This window comes from Protopterus annectens, chromosome 10.part0, assembly GCF_019279795.1.
Source record: "Protopterus annectens isolate FY-2018-M chromosome 10.part0, PAN1.0, whole genome shotgun sequence".
Classification (NCBI taxonomy): domain Eukaryota; kingdom Metazoa; phylum Chordata; order Ceratodontiformes; family Protopteridae; genus Protopterus; species Protopterus annectens.
In genome coordinates this window covers 1,008,709,202-1,008,730,440 of record NC_056744.1, presented here as the reverse complement: position 1 = coordinate 1,008,730,440, position 21,239 = coordinate 1,008,709,202, and the positions used below count along the sequence as shown (strand labels likewise).

Genomic DNA, 21,239 nt, shown 5'->3' with positions numbered 1-21,239 from the left:
TGGCTAAATTGACTTGAATGGTGGAAGCTGATGCACTATTATCAAACAGCTCAGCAAGATAATGAAGAATAGTAGCTACAGGAGCTGAGAACGGATCTAGCTTCTGATTATGTGACCAAATAGAGAATCTTTTCCATTTGGGTAACCTCAGATCTCGTTTGCCGCACAGCCATATAGCAGCGTTTCACCGAGCTCTCCAGCTAAGTGTTAAATTTTTCTAAATTTTACAAGTTTTTGTGGATTTTTCCTGTTAGCTTCTTAATTTCATGTATCTTTACTACACTCAGCTCTACCCACAGGTATTTCCTTTCATACCATTGTTTGGTATTAGACCTTCTACCCTTGTGGTATTCCCAGTACCATTGTTGGTATTTCCTTCTTTCTTCTTTTCTTCACTTTCTTCCATTTTTGTGTGTTTCCTATTATGTCTGAGAAGAAAGGGACTACGGGGTTTAAACACTGCTCTTTTTGCAGTGGTAAACACCCGAAAAGTGACCTTCATGAAGAGTGTGTGTATTGTTTGGGGGTTCCGCTTTTATCGGCGAAACCCCCATGTGATATTTGTGCCAGCTTCAGAGCCTGCTTCCTTCTCCTTTTTTGGATGCTATTTCTGCGTCAGAGGTCTCACCCCCTCCTTCTGTGGACAAGATACTTCCTCGCTCAGACCCCTCTTCACCAGCCGGTGATAGGGGCAAAAGCCTTAAGCACAAGGCCCATAATATTTCCACTGAGCACCATACTGCCTCCTCGGTTACAACCACCTCTGCTCTGAGTTTGGCTCCAGTGATTCATACCGAGGTTGCCTCGTCGGCGCCTGCTCTGACTACTGCGCCAACCACAACCTCTGTTCCAGTCAGTTTGTCTGCCTCCATCTTGGCACCAACATCCCCCATCTCCGTCCCGACGTCGGTTTGACAACAACTTCGGAGCCGTTATTGATCTCCACCCTAGCTGTGACCTCGGCTCTGATCTTTCCTGTGTTGCCGGTTTCCAAATTGGAATCGTCGGTGCCATTCTGTGATGCACCACAAACCCAGTACTCTACGTCTGCAGATCCATTTGCCGGACAAACCTTCAGTCCCTTTTTGGACCGGCCTGATTCCCCCTCAGGGGCATCGGTAAGGTCCACCAGGAGCCTTTCAGAATTGGATGTGGTGCGCCTTTTTGATCAGCTGCTGACTGCCAGGGGAATTACAAATTTTCCTAGCCCCCATCCCACTCTGGTTTTGGGTCTATTACACTGGCGACCCCTACATATTCTCCTCCCTTGGATCCCTCGGTTCCGAGGATCATATACCCAACGTCTACGAGAGGACCCCTTTCTTTGGTACCGATGACAGTGTCTGAGGCTCCGAGGCCCCTTTGGGTGTCGGTTTTGTCGGAACCCACCCTTCCTCAGTCTCATGCTTGGGGGGGTGGAATCCTTGGTTCTGGCCATGGTTCTGGCTGTATTGCCGATTCTGTCTTTGGGTCCGAGGGTGACTCCCTCCCCGAGTTTGCTTGAGGCTCCTTCCCCGGGGCAGACTGTGTGACTCGGGGTGTGACCCCTGTTACGAAATTGTCGTCTTCGTTTCCGGGCTCCCATTCCTCTTCAGGCGGGCCTGCTTTCTGGGTGATGGAGAGAGTGCTTGCTTCTAACAATCCTCCTACATCGGTCATCCCATCAGTTCCCTCTGAGCCGCAGCTGTCAAAGGCCATCCCCCCAGGATTCTGAGAGCACAAGGCCCAGAAAACCCCTGTTCAGGGTATTTCCCTTTCTGAGTCCTCTTCGGATGCTCCCACCGAAGAACCCCCTCAGAAACAGACGTGTAAGAGGAAACACATGGACTCCCCAGAGGAGTCCCTCACAGAAGATATGAACTACGATGATGGGGAAGAATCCCCACGGTCACCCCCTGACAATGTCTCATTTGGAGACATCCTGGAAATCTTGAAACAGAGGGGTGACTGGAAGCCCACCAGTCCTTCCTCGGAGGAATCTGTATTCGGGTGACCCCCCCGCTGATGAGTTGGTCAAGCTCATCTTGCAGCGGGCATGGAAGAACCCTGACACCGTTGAGGCCATCCCTAGGAGATCATATAAAATACTCTCCCCTCCAGAGGATCAACCCCATTGGTCTAGAGGTTTGACAGTAGACGCTTTGGTGGTGGCAGCAGCCACGAAAAAGGACCTTGTGAAAGAAAGTCCTGTTGTTCACCCACCCAGTAGAGAGTCCCAGGTGGTAGACAGGATGGGGAAGCGAGTTTTTGCATCAGCGACCTTTGCAGTCAGGTCTCTGAACTTTTTGGCACATTTTATGAGGCTCCAGAGAGATCTCATCACCAAACTCTCTGGAACCCTCGTAGGTCAAGTTTTGGACGAGGCACGTGATAAAGTTTCTTCCCAACTTGCCACCCTAGAGTCAGTATCCAGTTCGTCCATGAGGTTGCCGTCCCACGCAACCAAAGGAGCAGCTAGAGCTGCAGGTGCAGGCGTAGTCTTGAAATGCCATGCCTGGATGCGCATTTGTGACCTCGCAGACGCCTTCAAGTCTTCCTTTTTAAACGCCCCTATCTAACCATAAACTCTGTTCGGTGCAAAGGTCAGGAAGACCTTGTCTGCCGTGAGCCTACACTTTTCCAAACCTCAGCGTTCCTTCTCCAGAAACCACAGGAGTAGAAAGATGTGGCATAAGAAGTCTCAAGGTCCTTTCCGTGACGCACGTGGTGAGGACTCCCCCAGGGGCAGAGGGGGTTCCAGTAATGGAAGATGCTCCTTTCAGGGCAGAGGGGTCCCCAGAATCAGGACTCCAGAGATTCCTTCTTGGGGAAGACCGTATCAGCGCTCCTGAAGTGCTGCCCAATTGCTTTCCTCTGGAAGCAGTCCGGGTGCATTTCTCTCTGCACCAAACTGCCTGGCTCTCTATTGCAACCGGTCAGTGGGTGCAGAGAATCATTACCAGAGGCTATCGCATTCCCCTAATATCTTATCCAAGACCTACGAAATCCCTTCCCGATGTTCCACCCAGTCAAATGGAGGAGGCAGCTTCAGAGATACGAAAGCTATGTCAAAAACGAATCATCCAACAGGTCCCCCCCAAACCAGTGCGTATCAGGGTTCTACTCAAGATTCTTTTTGGTTCCAAAGAAGACCGGGGACTAGAGGCCCATTTTGTATCCCAGCCAGCTAAATAAATCAGTAGTTCAGACCAAGTTCCGCATGGTCACGATTCAATCCATCCTTCCCTTTCTGCGGGAGGGTGTGTGGATGTGCTCATTAGACCTCCGGAAGGCGTATTACCACATCAAGATGGACAAGCACTCCAAGAGTCTCCTTCGATTCCGGCTGGGAGCCAATCACTACCAAGTCAGAGCCCTGCCATTCCGTCTCTCGACGGCCCCCCAGAGTATTCACAAAATGCCTAGCAGTGGTCACAGCTCATCTGAGACTTCAGGGATTCCAGGTGTTTCCGTATCTAGATGATTGGCTCCTCTCCACCCCCACCAAGCGCCTTCTGGTCAGGGCCCTCCGCTACACTCTAGTACTAGCGGAGTCGGTGGGCATCACCATCCACTGTGAAAAATCCAACCTTCAGCCCTTACAACAATTGGAATTCATAGGGGCAATATTCAACACTCCATCAAGTCTGGTCTCTTCCTCCTCACAGGCTTCAGAGATTAAGGGCACAAGTTCAAGTGATACTCTGTCAAAGAAAGGTGTCTGCAAGGGAAGTTCTCCAGGCTCTGGGTTCTATGGCTGCAGCCATCCCAATTGTTCCCCTAGCCAGATTACACATGAGACTGCTACAATGGATTCTTCAGTCCCAGTGGATATCCAATCATCACCCCCTGAGCTCACAGATCCTCATCACCAACACCTGCAAACAAGATCTCCTCTGGTGGATGAGTACAAATGAAAATCTTTGGTGTCGCCCCTTCCAGGATCACCAGCCCAGCACCACGGTGACCACAGACGCTTCCCTGATGGGGGAGGGGGCACTTCCAGGGAAAGTCAGTCCAGGGCACGTGGTCCAGTATAGAGGTCAACTTGTATATCAATGTCCTGGAGTTAAGAGCGGTGCTATTGGTGTTGCAAACTTTCCACCTGCTCCTTCTGTCCGGAATGATTGCTATCCAGTCGGACAACATGTCCGTTGTCTGGTACATAAACAGGGAGGGACCAAATCCTACCCCCTATGTCGCGAAGCCATGAGAATCTGGCAGTGGGCGATAGCTTCCAACCGCTTTCTGATCGCAATGCATATCCCGGGGAGCTCCAAGGTGATTGCAGACAGACTAAGCAGATGCATCCTCCGTCCTCACAAGTGGTCTCTCATTCTGAGTGTTACGGCAGAAATCTTCAGCTGTTGGGGCTAGCCATGCTGTAATCTTTTCGCATCCCCCTCAAACACAAAATGCAGCAGCTACTTTGCCCTCTTTCCCCCTCATGGGGAGTCACCGAGAGATGCTTTAATTCATGATTGGCCCGCAGGTCTCCTTTATGCTTATCCACTGATTTCCCTGATACCTCTTTTTCTAAAGAAAGCTATTCAGTTGAGTAGCAAAGTGATCCTCATTGCCCCATTCTGCCTCGTCAAGTGTCGTTTTCCTTCCTCTGACCTCATCTGTTACAACCTCTTTGGATCCTAGACACTCGTCAGGACCTCATGTCTCACCCACAAGGGCTGACTCCCCCAAATCTGTCCACTCTCAAGCTGATGGCTTGGTTTCTCCACTTCCGTTAGTTGCCAGGCAGGAAACCCTTTCTTCTTCCATCCATGATATTATCCTGGCCTCACGCAAACCATCCACCAGAAAACTTTACAGGGACAAATGTAAAAGATTCTCTATTTGGTCACATAATCGGAAGCTAGATCCGTTCTCAGCTCTTGTAGCTACTATTCATCATTATCTTGCTGAGCTGTTTGATAATGGTGCATCAGCTTCCACCATTCGAGTCCATTTAGCAGCTGTTTCCAACTTCCATAATGGGTCAGATGGAGTTCCGCTTATTTCCACCCGACTTTGCAAGACCTTCCTCAAGGGAATATTCCACAGCAGACCTCTCATCAGGTAGCCGGGGGAAGCATGGAATCTCTCCCAGGTTCTCCAGTCTCTCTCTCTACCCCCCCTTTGACCCTGCGGCAACATGTGATCTAAAATTCCTGTCATGGAAATCCTTATTTATGGTGGTGGTCACTTCAGCCAGATGATTATCTGAGTTGCAAGCCTTGTGTATCAAGAACCCTTATCTGATCTTCCATAAGGACAGAGTATCACTTCATACTAATCCATCCTTTCTTCCCAAGGTGGTTTCCGACTTTTCTATTAATCCATTGAGCTCCCTGTATTCTTTCCAAATTATTCAAACAAGGGAGAATACTGCCTACATTCATTGGATGTTCATAGACAATGACGTTTCTGCCTGGACAGAACTAAATCCTTTCGCAAGTCAGACCAACTTTTCGTTTCCTTTGCGGGTCCTAGAATGGGAGATGCAGTATCAAAAGTTACCTTGTCAAAATGGCTCAAAGATTGCATTAGCTTTTCATATTCGCTTACGAATGAATATAAGCCTGGTCAAATCAAAGCTCACTCAACTAGAGCTATTGCAGCATCGGTTGCCTTCCACTCCAGAGCCTCCATGGATGACATCTGTGCAGCTGCCATTTGGGCTAAACCCCATGCCTTTATCAAACATTACAAATTGGATCTGATCTCCAGGGGAAGAGCGGCCTTTGGTTCAATGGTTCTCAGGAATGTTCTTTCATAAGGGCCACCCAGGTTCTCCAAGTAGCTTGGGATTCTGTCCCATCAGTGATGAATAGGAAGAAGATTAACAACTTCAGATAAAGAAGTTGTCTTACCATAACGTTCCATCTGAGTTGTTTATCTTCTTCCAGTTATCACACCCTCCCACCAAAGGCTCCTGGTGGATCTTCTGGGTCTTTGTGGTGTTTCAGGGATTTTGCGCAGAGATGACCTCTGACTTTCTGGTTCTTCTATATGTTGCATGCAAACTCAATCTGAGGTAACTGAGTGAAGGGCATTGTGGTAGCAGCTTAGCTCGAGAGTTTTTGGTGCACGCAAGCTTAGTATAAGGCCCGACTCTGTTCTGAGGTCTCGGAACTGAACCCATCAGTGATGACTGGAAGAAGATCAACAACTCAGATGGAACATTATGGTAAGACATAACTTCTTTTTCTCTTTTAGACTTCTGATTTGCAACACAGTTGCAACAGTTAACAATAAAGCTGGATTTGGGTTTTGCTGACTCACCCTTGTACTGTACTGAGCATGTCCTTTTCTTAGAACTTGCTGGAAAACTATGGGTTTTACCTGGCGAGCCTGCAGGGGTGGCAGGTGCCATGTGCTTAGGCCGGCTTCTGCTAGCCACGTGTTGCATGCTGTCTACATTTGCTCTGGAGCCTGCTGAAATCATGCTCTTATCACTTGCAAGCATGCTAGTATGCCTTTCTGTAATTTCAGGGATTTGACAAATCTCAGTAGCTTTGCTCAGCATTAAGTCACTGTCATGAAGCAAAATCTTTCTCACTGCAGCACCATTAATACCAGACACAAGCCTGTCCTTTATCAACTCATCTTTTAAGTCACCAAACCGACATGTTTTAGCTCTGTTTCTCAGGTCAATTATATAAGCTGCAAAAGTTTCCCCTGGTTTTTGATCTCTCGTGTAAAACAAATGCCTCTGTAATGTAATATTTGTCTGGGGTTACACATTTCGTTAAGTTGTGCTTAAAACACTTGGGGTCTACCCTTGACCAGCCTGCACAAGATGATGGTTTTCACCTTCTCTCTCATATACTGCTGGTGCATACAGAAATGGACATTTTCTTTCAGTGGCCTCTGATCCAGCTAAATTTAGCAAAATTAATGCTGGTGCATGCATCTGTATCAGAATAAGCTGCTTATATAAAAATATTGTACTTTTGCTCAAATATTCTCCAATCTTCTGCAATATTCAGATCAAACACCAATGGTGTTGGTTTTCGAAATCTGCCATATTAACACATACCAGCAAAGGCTTTTGCAAGTATGCATGAACACACATAAATATACATATGCCAAAAATGCATGCCCAGTAGCACAACAAGCCTCTGAATAACTGAACTTTGTGAAATAAATCTATCGGGCACTGTAATACTCACTGTACTGAAAAAAATCACCTCTTATCAGTGTAACAAACATTTCAAAATAACTGCACCGTGCAAATAAACTTGGACGGAAGAAGCTCAGCGTAAGAAACATTTCAAGTAAATGCACTTTGCAAGTAACCAGTACACAGCACACTGAAACTTTCCCAAAATGGTGGTACTTTGCCAAATAACTCTTTCCAGTGCATAAAACACTTTGTAATGATAGCAGTTTGCTAATAGACACACCCAGCACAAGAAACTTTTTGAAATGGTTGTATTTTGACTGTACTTCATGAAATAGTTACACTTTGCACACAAATAAACTCTCTGGAATAAATGCACAGTAGTAAGCACACACTATAAGTACTTTTACACACTTTGAGATAGTTCGAATAACTCTGTTTATGCCCTGAATACAATGCGAAATAGTAGTTATGCCAAAACACATGCAGTTCACCTTGCTTTATTTTTGGTTAATGTGCCCTTTTTGCCCTTATTATATTTGTTTTGCTCATTTAATCTTTTTCCATGGCCATTATATTTTTCTTTTGCCCATTCTACTTTAAACATGCCCGTTTTGCAATTCCGAATCAAGTCCAAACCCTTTGTCTGCTTTTCTGAGAACCGTTGTATCAGCTATCTTAATTTTAAACATATTGTTTAATTAATGAACCCTTTGTGCCTCCCGTTTGTTTAATAATGTGGTTTGTGCCTTTGTAATGCTCCGTTTTATCTTTTTTTTTTATAAAATAAATTGTTCATGCAAGTTTTCATTACCTTTTGGTTTATTTCTGTCCCTTTTTCGTGCTCATTTCTCTTAGTTTGCCTTCATGGTTATCTTTGCACCTCATAGCTCTGAAAAGCAGTTTCTGGAATCCCGGTTCTGACACCATGTCGCTCGTCTAGTCAGGATAAAATAGAGAGGTCTTTGTGGTTTCTGTTATCTGCAAACACATCAGGATTGAGGCCTAATAACTTTAACTTAGATAAACTTGTAAACAAACTAGCTATTACACTCATACATGCTCACTCTCTGGCTGCACTCTCAAAATGGCACTGAAGCTAGCACGTGCTTGCCATTTATATGCACATGCTGGCTTGAAACACTTTTTAAAGGAACTGCACACACTATTTTACAACCCCATCCCCTGTTAATGTAGACCAAAGACACGAAACTATGTACATTTTCAACAAATGAAATTTTTCAGATAGGAACAGTTGCCCCAAATCAACAGCTGCACCCTCAGCCATAACCTACTCTAAAGTTAAGGTTATTCATGATAAATCTTATGTTAAAGCCTGTGTCCCGACTCACTCCAATTGTTGTCTGCTCTTTTCTCATCTCTGTTCTCTCCAGATGTGAAAAACAGTTTATATGCTTTCAGAAAACATTAACTTTTAGCTCTAAGGAAAAAGTTTACTGGCTACCTTTAAATAAAACAAAATTATGCACTGTTCTGTTAATACATTCAAACACTAAGGCTGCTGGGGAGCCTACTATCTTTTATTCAATTCCTATAATTTCAAACTATATTTTTCACTTGAATTGCTTGACATTGTACTCTCCCAGCAAAGAATGCTCAGAACTTTTTACGATGAATTGCTTGCACCTGTAGACAGCTCGTCTCCATGTAAAGGTAGCCAGCAGTGATGAAAAGAATGGCAGATGCACAAAAGAATCTTTGTAAATTTCACTGAAAAAGGAATGTACAGCATTCCTCTGGCTAACTCCCTTTAGCTGCAGACTTCTCGTCTCTCACTGAGATCATTTGCTAATGAAAAAAAAGAAGCTAATATGTTTGAAGGTGAAAGAAGCTTAACATTTTTCATCATTTTGTCTTATTTTCAAAGCCTATTTGCTTACAAAAAATGTTTACAGTTTAAGCCAAGGAAATTACTCTAGACATCCACCATTGTAAAAGCAAGGTAAATTATAATCTTATTTCTATGTATAGTATAATCAATACACTATTACACCCAACTCCCACCCCAGCAGCCAAAATCACAGTGTTATATTACTTAAAAAGGGCTTCTCTGTCCCACTCAGTAAATTATTACTCATCCCCTCTACTCCTTGTACATCTAACATCATACCATCCATTATTATTTGGCTTCATCCGACCCGAAAGTACATCTCACCAGACTTAGTATCACCTCAGTCAAATCTGTTTACTAGTCATTCTTCTACAGTACCTTGAATAACTGTATATCTTAATTAAGATGCCAGCTATATAGTATTTTCACAATGGGCATACATATAAAGCCTTCCTATGTGTATTAGCTCATCATTGTTATTCAGATATGTTAATATGAAAATATTGTTTGTATACATATTTTTCTCTTTGTAGAGCTTTTCTCCCTGGGCTTCTGCTGAAAGAGGCACTGCCCAGACAGGCCATCTCAGGAAACAAAGGTAAATAAATAAAATATATCAATGTTTCTTATAATTAAAAAGGTACTTGTTTACTTTAATATATTTTAGATATACAGCACTTAACTGAAAGTACTACCTCATTTAAAATATTCCTGATTACAGAATATACAAAACTGTTTTACAATATAATTTGCAGTTTATATCGTGAAATGTTGTATACAAATACTAATAAAAACAGAAATGTTTTGTTTAGAGTTACTGCATTTTTTTATTTTAACTTTAGTGTCCTTCTAAACATTTCAGACATAATATGGGATATGTGCTTTACAGTCCATCTACCTGTTTAACAAAGTCAACAAAATTCCAGTCTTTCTCAGCCACTTTTATTTGCAAAGCCATATTTCACAAGTGTGACTGATTCTTTATAATCTCTCATTTATTCACTAATTTCAGTGTTGCTGGTGGTCTTGTTCATCACCATCTCCCAGCACTAGACTGTGGTTCAAGTCCAAGGTAATCCTAATTTTTCTAGTTAATTCTTGTGCCTTCTTTCAGTGTCTCAATAATTTTCCTTTAAAACACTGAAAAATGCTTTACTGGCAAAGTTTCTGTATGAGCTTTATTAAAAGAAGAATTAGACACAGGGTTTCCTTCTGTTTGCTGGCTCACTTTTTTGGGGTAAACATTTTTATTTCCTTCTTACACTGTAATGCATCAGAAACAGTATTTTAATCCTCAAGGATAAAATACTCTGAAGACAGCTAGATACAGCGACTTGAATCTGATACCTGCCTCTCAATGTTTGATGATTGCTGGAATGAACGTATTTCTCTTCTGTCTGGTGTACAGTGAACAATCATTTTCCACAAACACTCTGCTGTCTCATATGTTTAATACTTTTGCCTTCTGCCACAGTTTTGTTAGGATCAACTTTTTTTTTGGTATGATTGCACTTTTACTAATATAGGTCTTGGTTGCATTCTCATTTCTTGGTTTGGAGCATACACTTGATGTATTGTTTCAGTTCTGTAACACCAGTCTAGTTGCTTATTTTTGCTTTCATAAAATTAATGCAGTTTTTCCTTCCAATTTTTCTGGTATTGCATAAATTCTGTTTTCTCTGAGCACTCTGTCTTCTAACGCTACTGTTTTTAACATCTCTTCTTGAGAATCCTGCTATGCAGACAGCCTTTTCTGTATTCCACCCCCTGTTTTTTTTTTCAGTTTAATCAATTCATCTGAATAGCTAGTTAAAACTTCTTCCATTTTTCCAGTCTTTTTTGTTATTTGAGTTGATGTATTCCTTCAGTGTTTCATTTATTTTAATAATTTCTAAGTACATTTGATTATTTTTTTCCTCTAAATTATTGGAAGCCATCTGTTGAACTAAAGATGAAACATGAACTGCTTTTTGCTGAACAGTTGCAGGATCCTTCCCAGCCAATGTTTTTTCTTCACCTTTTCTGGTTGTTTTTCTTTCAGATTCTCCAAGTTTCTTCTTTGCTGACGTTGAGGCAGTATACTTTCTAACCAGTAACTGGATTTTACCAGAATAACAGTTTCAGTGGCACTCCTTTTTCTCATTTTCTGTTTTCGCGCTGAGATATTAAATTAAGCTGTTTATCAGGTGCAGCTATCTTGGAAGTCTATTCACTTTCTTGTCTTGTTCCCCATTCTGATTACTGCTCAGTCTTCTTGATTTATTTTCCCATTTCAACTGCATTATAACAGACCTTGCATACTTTTTGTTTAGCAGGGTCAGTGGCTGTATGATGATTATGCAGAAAATCATTTTCCTCCATTGCTGAAACTTACAAATGCTTTATATAGGAAAATTACTAGGCATCTGTTCATGGAGATTATAGACATCTGGCGATATACATCTATAAGAAGACCCATTTAAAAGTTCTATATACTACAGACAATCCAGCCAGGTTCTACAGTTTGATCCTTAGACTTTCAAACTGTTTGTAATCTCCATAATATTTAAGCTTGGCACTTTTTGAGTTCTTTACTCACTGTTTGAGAAGTATTGTGGGTCTCTTATCCCAGTTACTGACTGACATTTCCTTCACTCCAGTATATTGGGCTCTGAGGAAGTTGGCAAACCCATCTGTGTTGTCATTGATGATGATCTAGAAAAGACACAGGCTGCTTGTCATGTTGATACAGGCCTTTCAACAGAATACCCATAAGTACCCACTAACTGGATGACTAACTGTTTTTGTGCCCCCTCCTGTGTCTTTCTGGTAGCATTCTGGCTTTGGATACCCCAATTGCAGATTCTTGGAGCCTTCATAAAGTAGGAGAAATCCTCTGTAAAAATCTCCTTAGAATATTGCCTTCAACAAGGCAGAGTTGAAAGCTCTTTGTTTTTTTTTTTTATAAATTGGGGCCACACAGTTGTAGCCTTGTACTTGATTATTTTTTTTTATTTTATTGACCAGGTTAGTGCCAGTAGGGGCTGTGACCTATTTTAAGGAAGTCTAGAGGTGGTATTTTATACTATTTGTAATGACTAGGGGAAATATGCCTAGGGCATCAGGGAAATTCTCCTGCTTTTTTAGTCCTCTTTGAGGACACATCAGTAAGTTCAGCTCCTCTAGGACTTTGTAGACACTGTGGTAACAAGGTAAAAAAGTGTTTTTACATGGTATGTATTTTTTTCTTCATTGTTTCAGAATGTTGGCACATTGGTAAAACTGTATTTAAGCTTTGTGAATTCTGCAATGTGTATGCTTCCTGTGGCATAATAATGTCTGTAACATTGTGTGACCAGTCCTTGTAAATGAAAAAAAGGAAAATAAATGTGTAAAACTTGTAAGTGAGGTATACAATGCAAATGTTGCTTTTTCTTTGTTAAAACAAACTCATTTGAAAGACTACATGTGAAGGGGGCCAGATGCAAACAGTTAAGCAAATAATGTATGAAAAATCATATTTTTTGTTTTCGGTGTGTGATGAAAGGGCTGATGTAGTTAGCCCTGGTTCATGAGAAACTGCTATACTACATGCAGTAGTCTGAAGCTGAGAGAGTCATTTGATTGCATCTGTTTTACTGCGAGAAAAGAGAACAGGCTTGAGCATTATATATTTTGTAGCAGAGACCAAAGTCTGTCTTGTTTTACTTGGATGGCAGTGGTAAGCAAGTTTCAGTTGCTATGGAATCTGAGTCTGCCTGGTTATTATTATTTTTACTAACAGAGCCATTTGGGACAGAATTTCCTTCAGTTAGAGAAAGTTAGGTGTATTTATCTTATTGATTTTTGTATATATTATGTCTGTACAACTGATTTATTTTGCTTGTTTATTATTTTCCTCTCTGTTGAAATGTATACCGTCAATATCTTGATTTCTTTATTATGTAAGCTGTATTTATTCACTTTTCAGATAATGTGGCTAGTATTTATTTATTCATTGTTTATAATCTGAAGAGAGAGGGTATTATTTAGCACTGTAGGTTGGCAACCTCCAACAAAGCCAGGTCTCTTAGCCCTTTGGTACTGTGGTATATATTATAATTTATATTTGATTAAATAAACAGTGGCAGATAACTGGTATGTTGGGGTCCTTGCCATATCTAGGGTGGTGGCAGCATTAACAAGCTAGGAAGAAAGATGTGGGAAATTGGAAAATTCTGCCCGCCTGGGAACTGTTTTTGTGTGTAAATATTTGTTTGAAAGTCAGTTACAGTGAGTAATAGCCAATGCATGACAATATGGCTCACAGTGAGAGTGGCAAGAAAGGGGCCTGTGGATATCACCTAAAGATTCAGCTATGTAAATGGTCAGTGTGTAGTCTTTGTCTGACTGTGGATATTTGAAGCCCATAATCAGAGCGGCAATGCATATCCCCTTTATGGTGTTGGAGCCAGATTGCATTTGGTGAATTGTTTAATAAATCAGATTTCAGTTGGATAACAGTATTTTGGCTTGAAAGTCCATCTGTGTGGTAATCAGCAGATCCCTTTGGAATAGTGTACCAGAACCAAGGACCATAGCCCCCTCCTTCACACACCCAAGTGGTGTACTGGTTGACAGTGGTGGGATTCAGTCCCCATCCAGTGCCAGCCTAGTTTTCACATTTCATGGCAAGAGGTACCATCTGTGATAGCCACCACTTTTACGGTTCTGATTGTATATCTCAGGATATGGGTAATGCAGTAGACAGAGAGGTATGAATGTTTCTTGCTTACTGCATTAAGTTCCAAAAATGGACATTGCCCAGGAATGTACTGCACACAGTTCTGGCCTTGTATGCTCTGGATCCATCTTATGAAAATTGACTACAGTTAGGCCTAGCCCACTAGTTGGTGTGAATAGGTCTTTTGTCTGGTGTCCAAATGACAGTCCTGTTGGGAAAGATCCTATTTTCACCTGGAAGACAGGAGAGCAGGTGATTGTCCACTCAAGTCCATCTGTCTGGTCTTTTTAACCAGATCCAGTCTTGCTAATGAAAACCAGGGTGCTGAAATTGCAGTGTGTACCCAACTGCTGCTTTAGTGGATTGGGCTGTTCACTGGGTTCCTTCACAAGCATTAAATCATCAAAAATGTGTGCGCACACTTCTGGCAGTTTGTTTGGTGTGTGGCAGTCTGCTAGGCCTGTGAGTTCATATTTAATCACATTTTGCAGTCTTTCGTTTGTTTCATACATTGACACACTTTTTGATGCAGAAAGACTAAGCTATATGCTTGACAAAGTACAGTTCTTTGAAGTACTGCAGTATTATTTTCTGTCCTTGACTTTCTTTTCCACTATTCTGTACAGAAACAGTCAAACCTGCAGTTTGTTTTAGATTAAAATAAAGTTGATATAATATTTTTGTATTTCTGATAGCGGAGTCTTAATATAATAATTTTCTTTTCGTAGTTTTACAGTCTCATAAGGGCTTTTCGCTTTCCTTGTCATTAAAGGATCATGAAACTTCACTTTATCACTCTTACAGGTGATAGTTCCATTCTGTGATTTATTTGTCTGGCCTTACCTTTCTGTTGCACTTTTCCTATGAGGCTGATGCTGCACAAAATATATTATCGTGTATAACAAATATTTGAATACATTGGAAGAAAGTATATTACTTTGGAGAGCAGTTGTCTTCTCTCCCCTCTTCATTGTTTTTTTTATTTTGGGTAAGTAGGATTGGGATTTCATTTTTATTTGCATGTTATATGAGTGGTTGCCTGTTTATGATTGTAGGCTACCTGCAGAGTTGTCCCCTTGTGCAAATACAAGTGAAGCATGCATGAACCTGTAGACATTTCATTCCAGAAATTTTGTAAGGTGAAGGTGTTAGATTTGTGCCTGGGTCTTTTGCTAATGTTTCAGTTTTTATTAGAGCTGTGCTTTCTCCCACTGTACATTGTCATATTAAAATAAAGTACAAAAAAATTAGTCAAATTAAAGTAATTTTTCATTGTATTACAGGTTTACGAGGGCCTGAAGCCTTCAGACAAGCATGAGAAATCATTAGATTACCGGTATGTGAAATTGTTTGTATTCCTATTCTTACCCTCTTCCATTATTCCGTCATCTTAATATGTCATGACCAATGGCCTACACTGATATTGTTATCAACAGCATATTTACAGAAGATCTGCATTTTTACCATTCTTTGCTATTGGAACCTCAAACATGCATATCATAAAAATGACTTATAGTATTACTGACTTGTTATTCAGTGTACTTTTCCATATTGTGCACATTTCCATCTGCTGTACGCACTTAACCACATTCTGGACATCTTTGCAGGTGGCCATTGCGTTATGACCAGTGGTGGGAGTGCAAATTCATTGCAGAGGGCATAATAGATCAAGGTAATTTTTTTAATTAATTTATTTTTATTATTTTTGGAACAAATGATTTTAACTGTATTGTTTTACGTGGCTGACCTTTAAATACAATTTAGTTTTCAGTGCTGATTGCTGTGTGGAATAGGACAGTTTTTTGGTGGAGATATTCCAGCAGACTGGAGTTTACAGAGGAAGTCTTTGTAAAGACTTCAGAGATTGTTGGTAAAAAAATAATGGTGGCTCATTAGTTAGCACACAAGTCTTCAGTGCTTGGAAGATGAAGGCTGAGGGTTATGTCTCCATGCTGGGTTGTGTGAAGTAAAGGGGGTGCTGTATTCAAAAGATGTTAGACACTCATTCCTCTATCTACTTAACAAACCGTGAAACTTCAAAAAGACATCTTTATTCCTCCCACAGGGAGGGTATCAGAGAGAGAGTCTCCTAGGTCTGCTAGCTGAAGTGATTTTATCTGGACTAATCCTTTGTATTCTGATTCTTTAGTCCTGTCACCCTCTGGGTCACAGATGGAATACAAGACTTGACTTGAACCTTCTGGCCCTCTGTTTTCATAGTAATTAATAGCTGTAATCTTCTCTCACTATTTTGCATTATTTTTTTTCTCTCATAATAAGCAAAACTTTATATTAATGTGAAAAAATGCATTCTCTACTTCATTGTGAATGTGCTTCACATAAGACTTTAACCTAACATAAAACAATGCTTGTAATCATTATATTACTCATACTCCCTACTTCCACCCTGTTTATTTTCATACCACTAAGCCCATATCCATTACTCTTTTTTCGTATGTTTTTTGCTCCCCATACCTGCTGGCCGTCATGCCTCATTTAAATAAACATGTCCATTTGGTCCTGCATACTGGAGACCCCCAGAACCAATGCAGTTAAGAGCCGTCCAGAGAGGCAGCTATTCAGGCAGCAAAGAAGGTTGCTTGTGTCCTCATTGGCAATCCCTGCAGTGAGAACATTTGACTGTCTCGAACCCCACCCTTAGTGGAGGGATGAGTTTACCCATATCATGATGGAAACCAACAATGTTCTCGACCTATAAGTCCATCCTTGCATGCAGTTGCTAATGAGGGTTACCAGCAGATGGTGGTTTGGATTGAACACTCACTCCCCCAGGATGCTTCTGCAGTACCACCCTCGTCCAACGGATTGTGGTAGTATGCGTCCTGCCCTCCTTCCCAGAATGGCACCTCCTATCCTCCTGTACTGCCTCCATTAAGTGCCTAAGACCCTAGCCAAACTCAGGTCACCCGGGCTGTAGTCAGGGCTTTATTCTTCTGTGTCACCAGAACCGGATTACTAACCATAACAGTTCTTCATAATTTAGTGTCTTATGCCCTATAATTCCCATATACTTTTTTGCAGAAACTCACTCCCCAAACAAATTATTTTGTGTTTTCAGTACATTATCACATATATTCCTCAAACAGTACCTTTCAACTGCTGTCTTATGTTTAAAATTATTTGTTGCATTTAACTTTATATATCCAGCCAATCACCCTTTATCTCACACTCTCTAGGAATTCTTTCATTGTTAAGCATAACTAAAGATGTTCTTTGTGTTTCACCATTGCAGTCATTACAATTGGGTTATCCTGCTGGCAGGCTACCCTCAGTTGGCCTGAATTCCAAAGTCTAGGTCTGGCGTCGGTTGCTGTCGCCTCCTCCCTGACGTCAGTGCTCCAGGGGTATAAAAGATGCAGCCAACGCCATTTTCTTCAGTCTTTCTTGCCGCGCGGTGCCCGAAGCAAAAGCAGATCGCAAGTGCCAGTCGGCCGACTCCTGAGATTTAGGTGTTCGAATTTCAGATCCGAAGTCTTCACTAAAAGCTAAGTACCCCATTGGGGAAACTTTTTTCTTGCTCCAGACCGATGTCAGAAAAAGTTAATAATTGCATTTCTTGCGGGAAGCAAATACCTCATAAGGACTTTCATTCTTACTGTATTCCTTGCCTAGGCCCTGACCACGACATTGCTAGTTGTCGGTTTAGTGCTAGATTTAACCAACGCACTAAGCGTCGGAACGATTTGGCATTTCACTATTTTGGCAGAAGATTTAATTATACAATGTCGTCAGACAGCCATCCGACTACCGGAATTCACAAGAAACGCAAAGAAAAGGACAGGCATCCGAGGTCCAAAACTGACTACGAGGCTTCTTCTAAGCCAGTCGCCGGTTCGCTGGTTCTCAGTGAGGCACCTTCGCAGCCCCTGACGACTGCTACCTTAGACTCGCAGGCCGCTACCGACACCCACGTGGAGTCAACCAGGCCGCTGGAAAGCCAAGGTATTGGACGTTAGGAAACTATTCCCTCAGATGGGTCCGGAGCCGCTGAGCAGGCATCGGCTTCTGAATGTGTTTTCAGACCTACACAGTTATACGTTAAACCAACTTCAGCTTCAAAGGCAAAGACTAAAACACCTTTAAAGACAAAGAAACAAGTACAACAGCCTCATGGACAGGCCTCCATGCCTAAAAAACAGATGCTCAAAATGGCCGAAGACCTAATTACTTTGATCAGGGGTTCCCATCCCCCTCCTGATAAGAGGCCTAGGCAAGAGACAGAATATGAATCTTCAGATCAGGTTTCCATTTCATCTGATTCCTCTTCTGATCAAGAATACTCTCTTCCTCCCTATGAGGATTCTGATGCTGAAGAATCTATCCCTTCAGCCTCTCCTCCTGAGGATTATTCTTTTGGGGAAACTTTACATACCATGAGGGAGCATTTCCACTGGGAGAGCCAAGATTATTCAGATTCTAAGAAAAGGCTCAGAGACTTCCTTTTACTACCACAACACAGGCCCCTAGCTATTCCACCTGTGTTAGACATTGTAAATGATGTATTTTCAGAGTCCAGTCCTGACCCCTGACTCCTTACCTCCAGCTCCGGTTAAGCCGGACAGGTACTACAGGGTTCCTGACTCTCATAAATTCCTTTTCAAAAACCCTGCTGCTGACCCAGAAACTATCTCTCAGGCTGCAAATGCAAAAAACCCTACTCCCTCTGACAGGGATTCCAGGGCACTGGGCAGATGGGGAAAAATATTTACACTTCTGCTACCTTGGCTATAAGAGCTTTAAATTGTCAGTTTCATATGCTCAAATATCAACAATATATTATGTCACTGCTTAAACAGAAAATGTTGATAAATTCTGAATGTGCAGAAAACAAAGAAATGCAGGATTTATTGCATGCAGCTGAACAAGTTGGAAAGCATACTTTGCAATGTGGCTTTGATTCTCTGGAGGCCTCCTGCAGGGCCACAGTTACGGGTTCTGTCATTAGGAGGCATGCTTGGATAAAGGAACAAAATCTACCTGATCATGTTAAAGCAAAATTATTAGATGCTCCATTACAGCATGATACTTTGTTTGGTGTTAAGCAGAAGAGGTGTTAAAGAAAATGGAGGACAAAGCTAAATCTATGCAAACAGTCAAGGATTTCTTACAGGTACAGCCACCAAGATTTAGCAGACACTGGCCTACAAAGAATTGGTCCTTTCCAGTGTCAGACAGGCCACAAAGGGGCAGATACAGACACCCTAGAGGCAGATCCCAGCCCCAAGGTTGGTACAGGTCTAAACAATGGGGTGCTTCTACCTCCAAAACTGGAGAAGACAAATCACAACCATACAGGAAACAGTCCCAATGTCTTCCCCCTGCCTGTGCCAAGCACTTATCTTCTGGCAGCACCTTTAGGGGGAAAACTAGCACTTTTTTCTCAAAACTGGCACATAATAACCCAGGACACATGGGTCTTAAACATAGTGTCACAAGGCTACAAGTTTCATTTCCATACCCTGCCAAGGGCAAACAGTTGGCAAGACCTGCCAAAACATCAATGGGCAGAGGCACAAAAACAAGTCTCATCCCTCATGGACATGAGGGCCATTCAACAAGTACCAGAGCAAGAACAAGGGCAGGGATTTTATTCCAGACTGTTCTTGGTACCCAGAAAGGACAAAGCTTGGAGACCAATACTGGACCTACCTATTCTAAATACGCATCTGGATATTCCAAAATTCAAAATGTTGACTGTACAGCAGCTTCTGCCCATGTTGGGCAAGAACGCTTGGCTGGTGACTTTAGATCTAAAAGAGGCATACCTGCATGTCCCAGTCAGACAAACATGCAGAAGATACCTCAGATTCAAAGCTGGCTCAATGCACTACCAATTCTCTGCACTGCCCTTTGGCTTATCTACTGTGCCCAGGGTCTTCACAAAGTGCCTGGCACCAGTAATTGCATACTGCAGACAAAGAGGAATACAAATATATCCTTACTTAGACGACTGCCTCATTCAAGCAGAGAACAAGGACATTCTTCTACAGCATCTGGCATTTGTAAAGAGATTATTACTATGCCTAGGGTACACAGTCAATGAACAGAAATCAAAACTAGTACCCTCTCAAGAGATAATATTCCTGGGTGCAAGCTTACATACAACTGCCCAGATGGCTTATCTCACGCTAGACAAACAAAGGCAACTGACTACCTATTTCACACTGTTGGCAACAAAGACCCAGTTATCTGCAAGAAAAATTCTGCAGGCTTTGGGCTTTATGGCATCCTGCATTCTACTAATTCCATATGCAAGACTGCATATGAGGAAACTTCAGTAGTACCTAAAAAGTGTTTGGACTCAACATTGCCACAGCCTGAAAACAATAGTTACTCTCATTCCCTGCCTGCAACAGGAGTTTCGATGGTGGGCGAAGGCCTGTCACCAGAACAAGGGACAGCCTTTCACTCTACCCCCAGCCATACAGACATTAACAGTGGATGCATCAGATTATGCCTGGGGAGCCCACATGGCAGGAAGATGTATTCAAGACACATGGTCCGCAAACCAAATGCATCTGCATATCAATCAAAAAGAGATGCTAGCTGTACAAAATGCCCTGACAGCCGTCAAGGACCTACTTCATCCAGGACAACTACTGATAAAGACAGACAATACCACTGTCATATGGTATATAAACAAGCAGGGAGGCACTCATTCATACCCAATTTGCAGACTAGCCATGACTTTGTGGGACACAGCATTGACTTACCAAGTACATCTGTAAGCACAATTCCTGCCAGGCAAAATAAATACTCTGGTAGACGAACTAAGCAGAAACCTCATGGATCCCCACGAGTGGAAATTGGATCCACAAGTCTTCAGCATGGTAACAAGGAAATGGGGATGCCCGGACATAGATCTCTTTGCCTCACCTCACAACTGCCTACTAAAGAGATTCTGCACAAGGACTTATCACAGACAAGCATGGAAAGTGGATGCACTATCTTTCAGCTGGAAAAACTTAACAGTATATGCCTTTCCTCCTCTGCCTCTCCTCCCCAAGGTACACCTAAAGGTCAGACATGAGAAGCCAAAAATTATACTGATTGCCCCAGACTGGCCACGCCAGTACTGGTATCCAATCCTAAGGAACTTGTCTCAAAGCCCAGCCTGGACCTTACCTCAAGTGCCTCATCTACTGTCCCAGCAGAACAATCGGATCCTGCACAGCCAACTCAAGACCTTAAATCTGGCAGCATGGCGGATAATGTAGTCTTACAAAACATACCTGTCACTAAAGTGGTGATGGATGTCATTTTGGAGGCCAGGAGGCCTAGTACTAGAAAATCCTATGCTGGAAAATGGAAGAGATTCTGTGCTTGGAACCAGGCACAAGGAATTGAAACAGCTGTACCAAATATTCCTCAGATTTTGCAATACTTGACTGAGATGTTGGACAAAGGCCTATCCTTTTCATCTATAAAAATTCACGCCTCTGCCATTTCGGCTCATTACAATACAGAGCCACCAATTTTTTCTCATCCTTTGTTAAGGCAGTACCTCAGAGGTGCCAAAAATTTAAGGTCTCCAAAGAGATCACCAATACCTGCATGGACCTCAG

The 21,239-nt window shown here is 42.2% G+C and overlaps 1 protein-coding gene across 1 annotated transcript in view; it reads left to right on the top strand.

Annotated features, from left to right (window-relative positions):
* The window catches only part of HECTD3 (HECT domain E3 ubiquitin protein ligase 3), a 1,089,315-nt gene that overhangs the window by 541,051 nt on the left and 527,025 nt on the right, over positions 1–21,239 (top strand). Inside the window, exons 12-13 of the mRNA XM_044085764.1 lie at positions 14,937–14,989; positions 15,261–15,325. Of these exons, the coding sequence (XP_043941699.1) occupies positions 14,937–14,989; positions 15,261–15,325 (118 nt within the window). The remainder of the gene's footprint in view (positions 1–14,936; positions 14,990–15,260; positions 15,326–21,239) is intronic.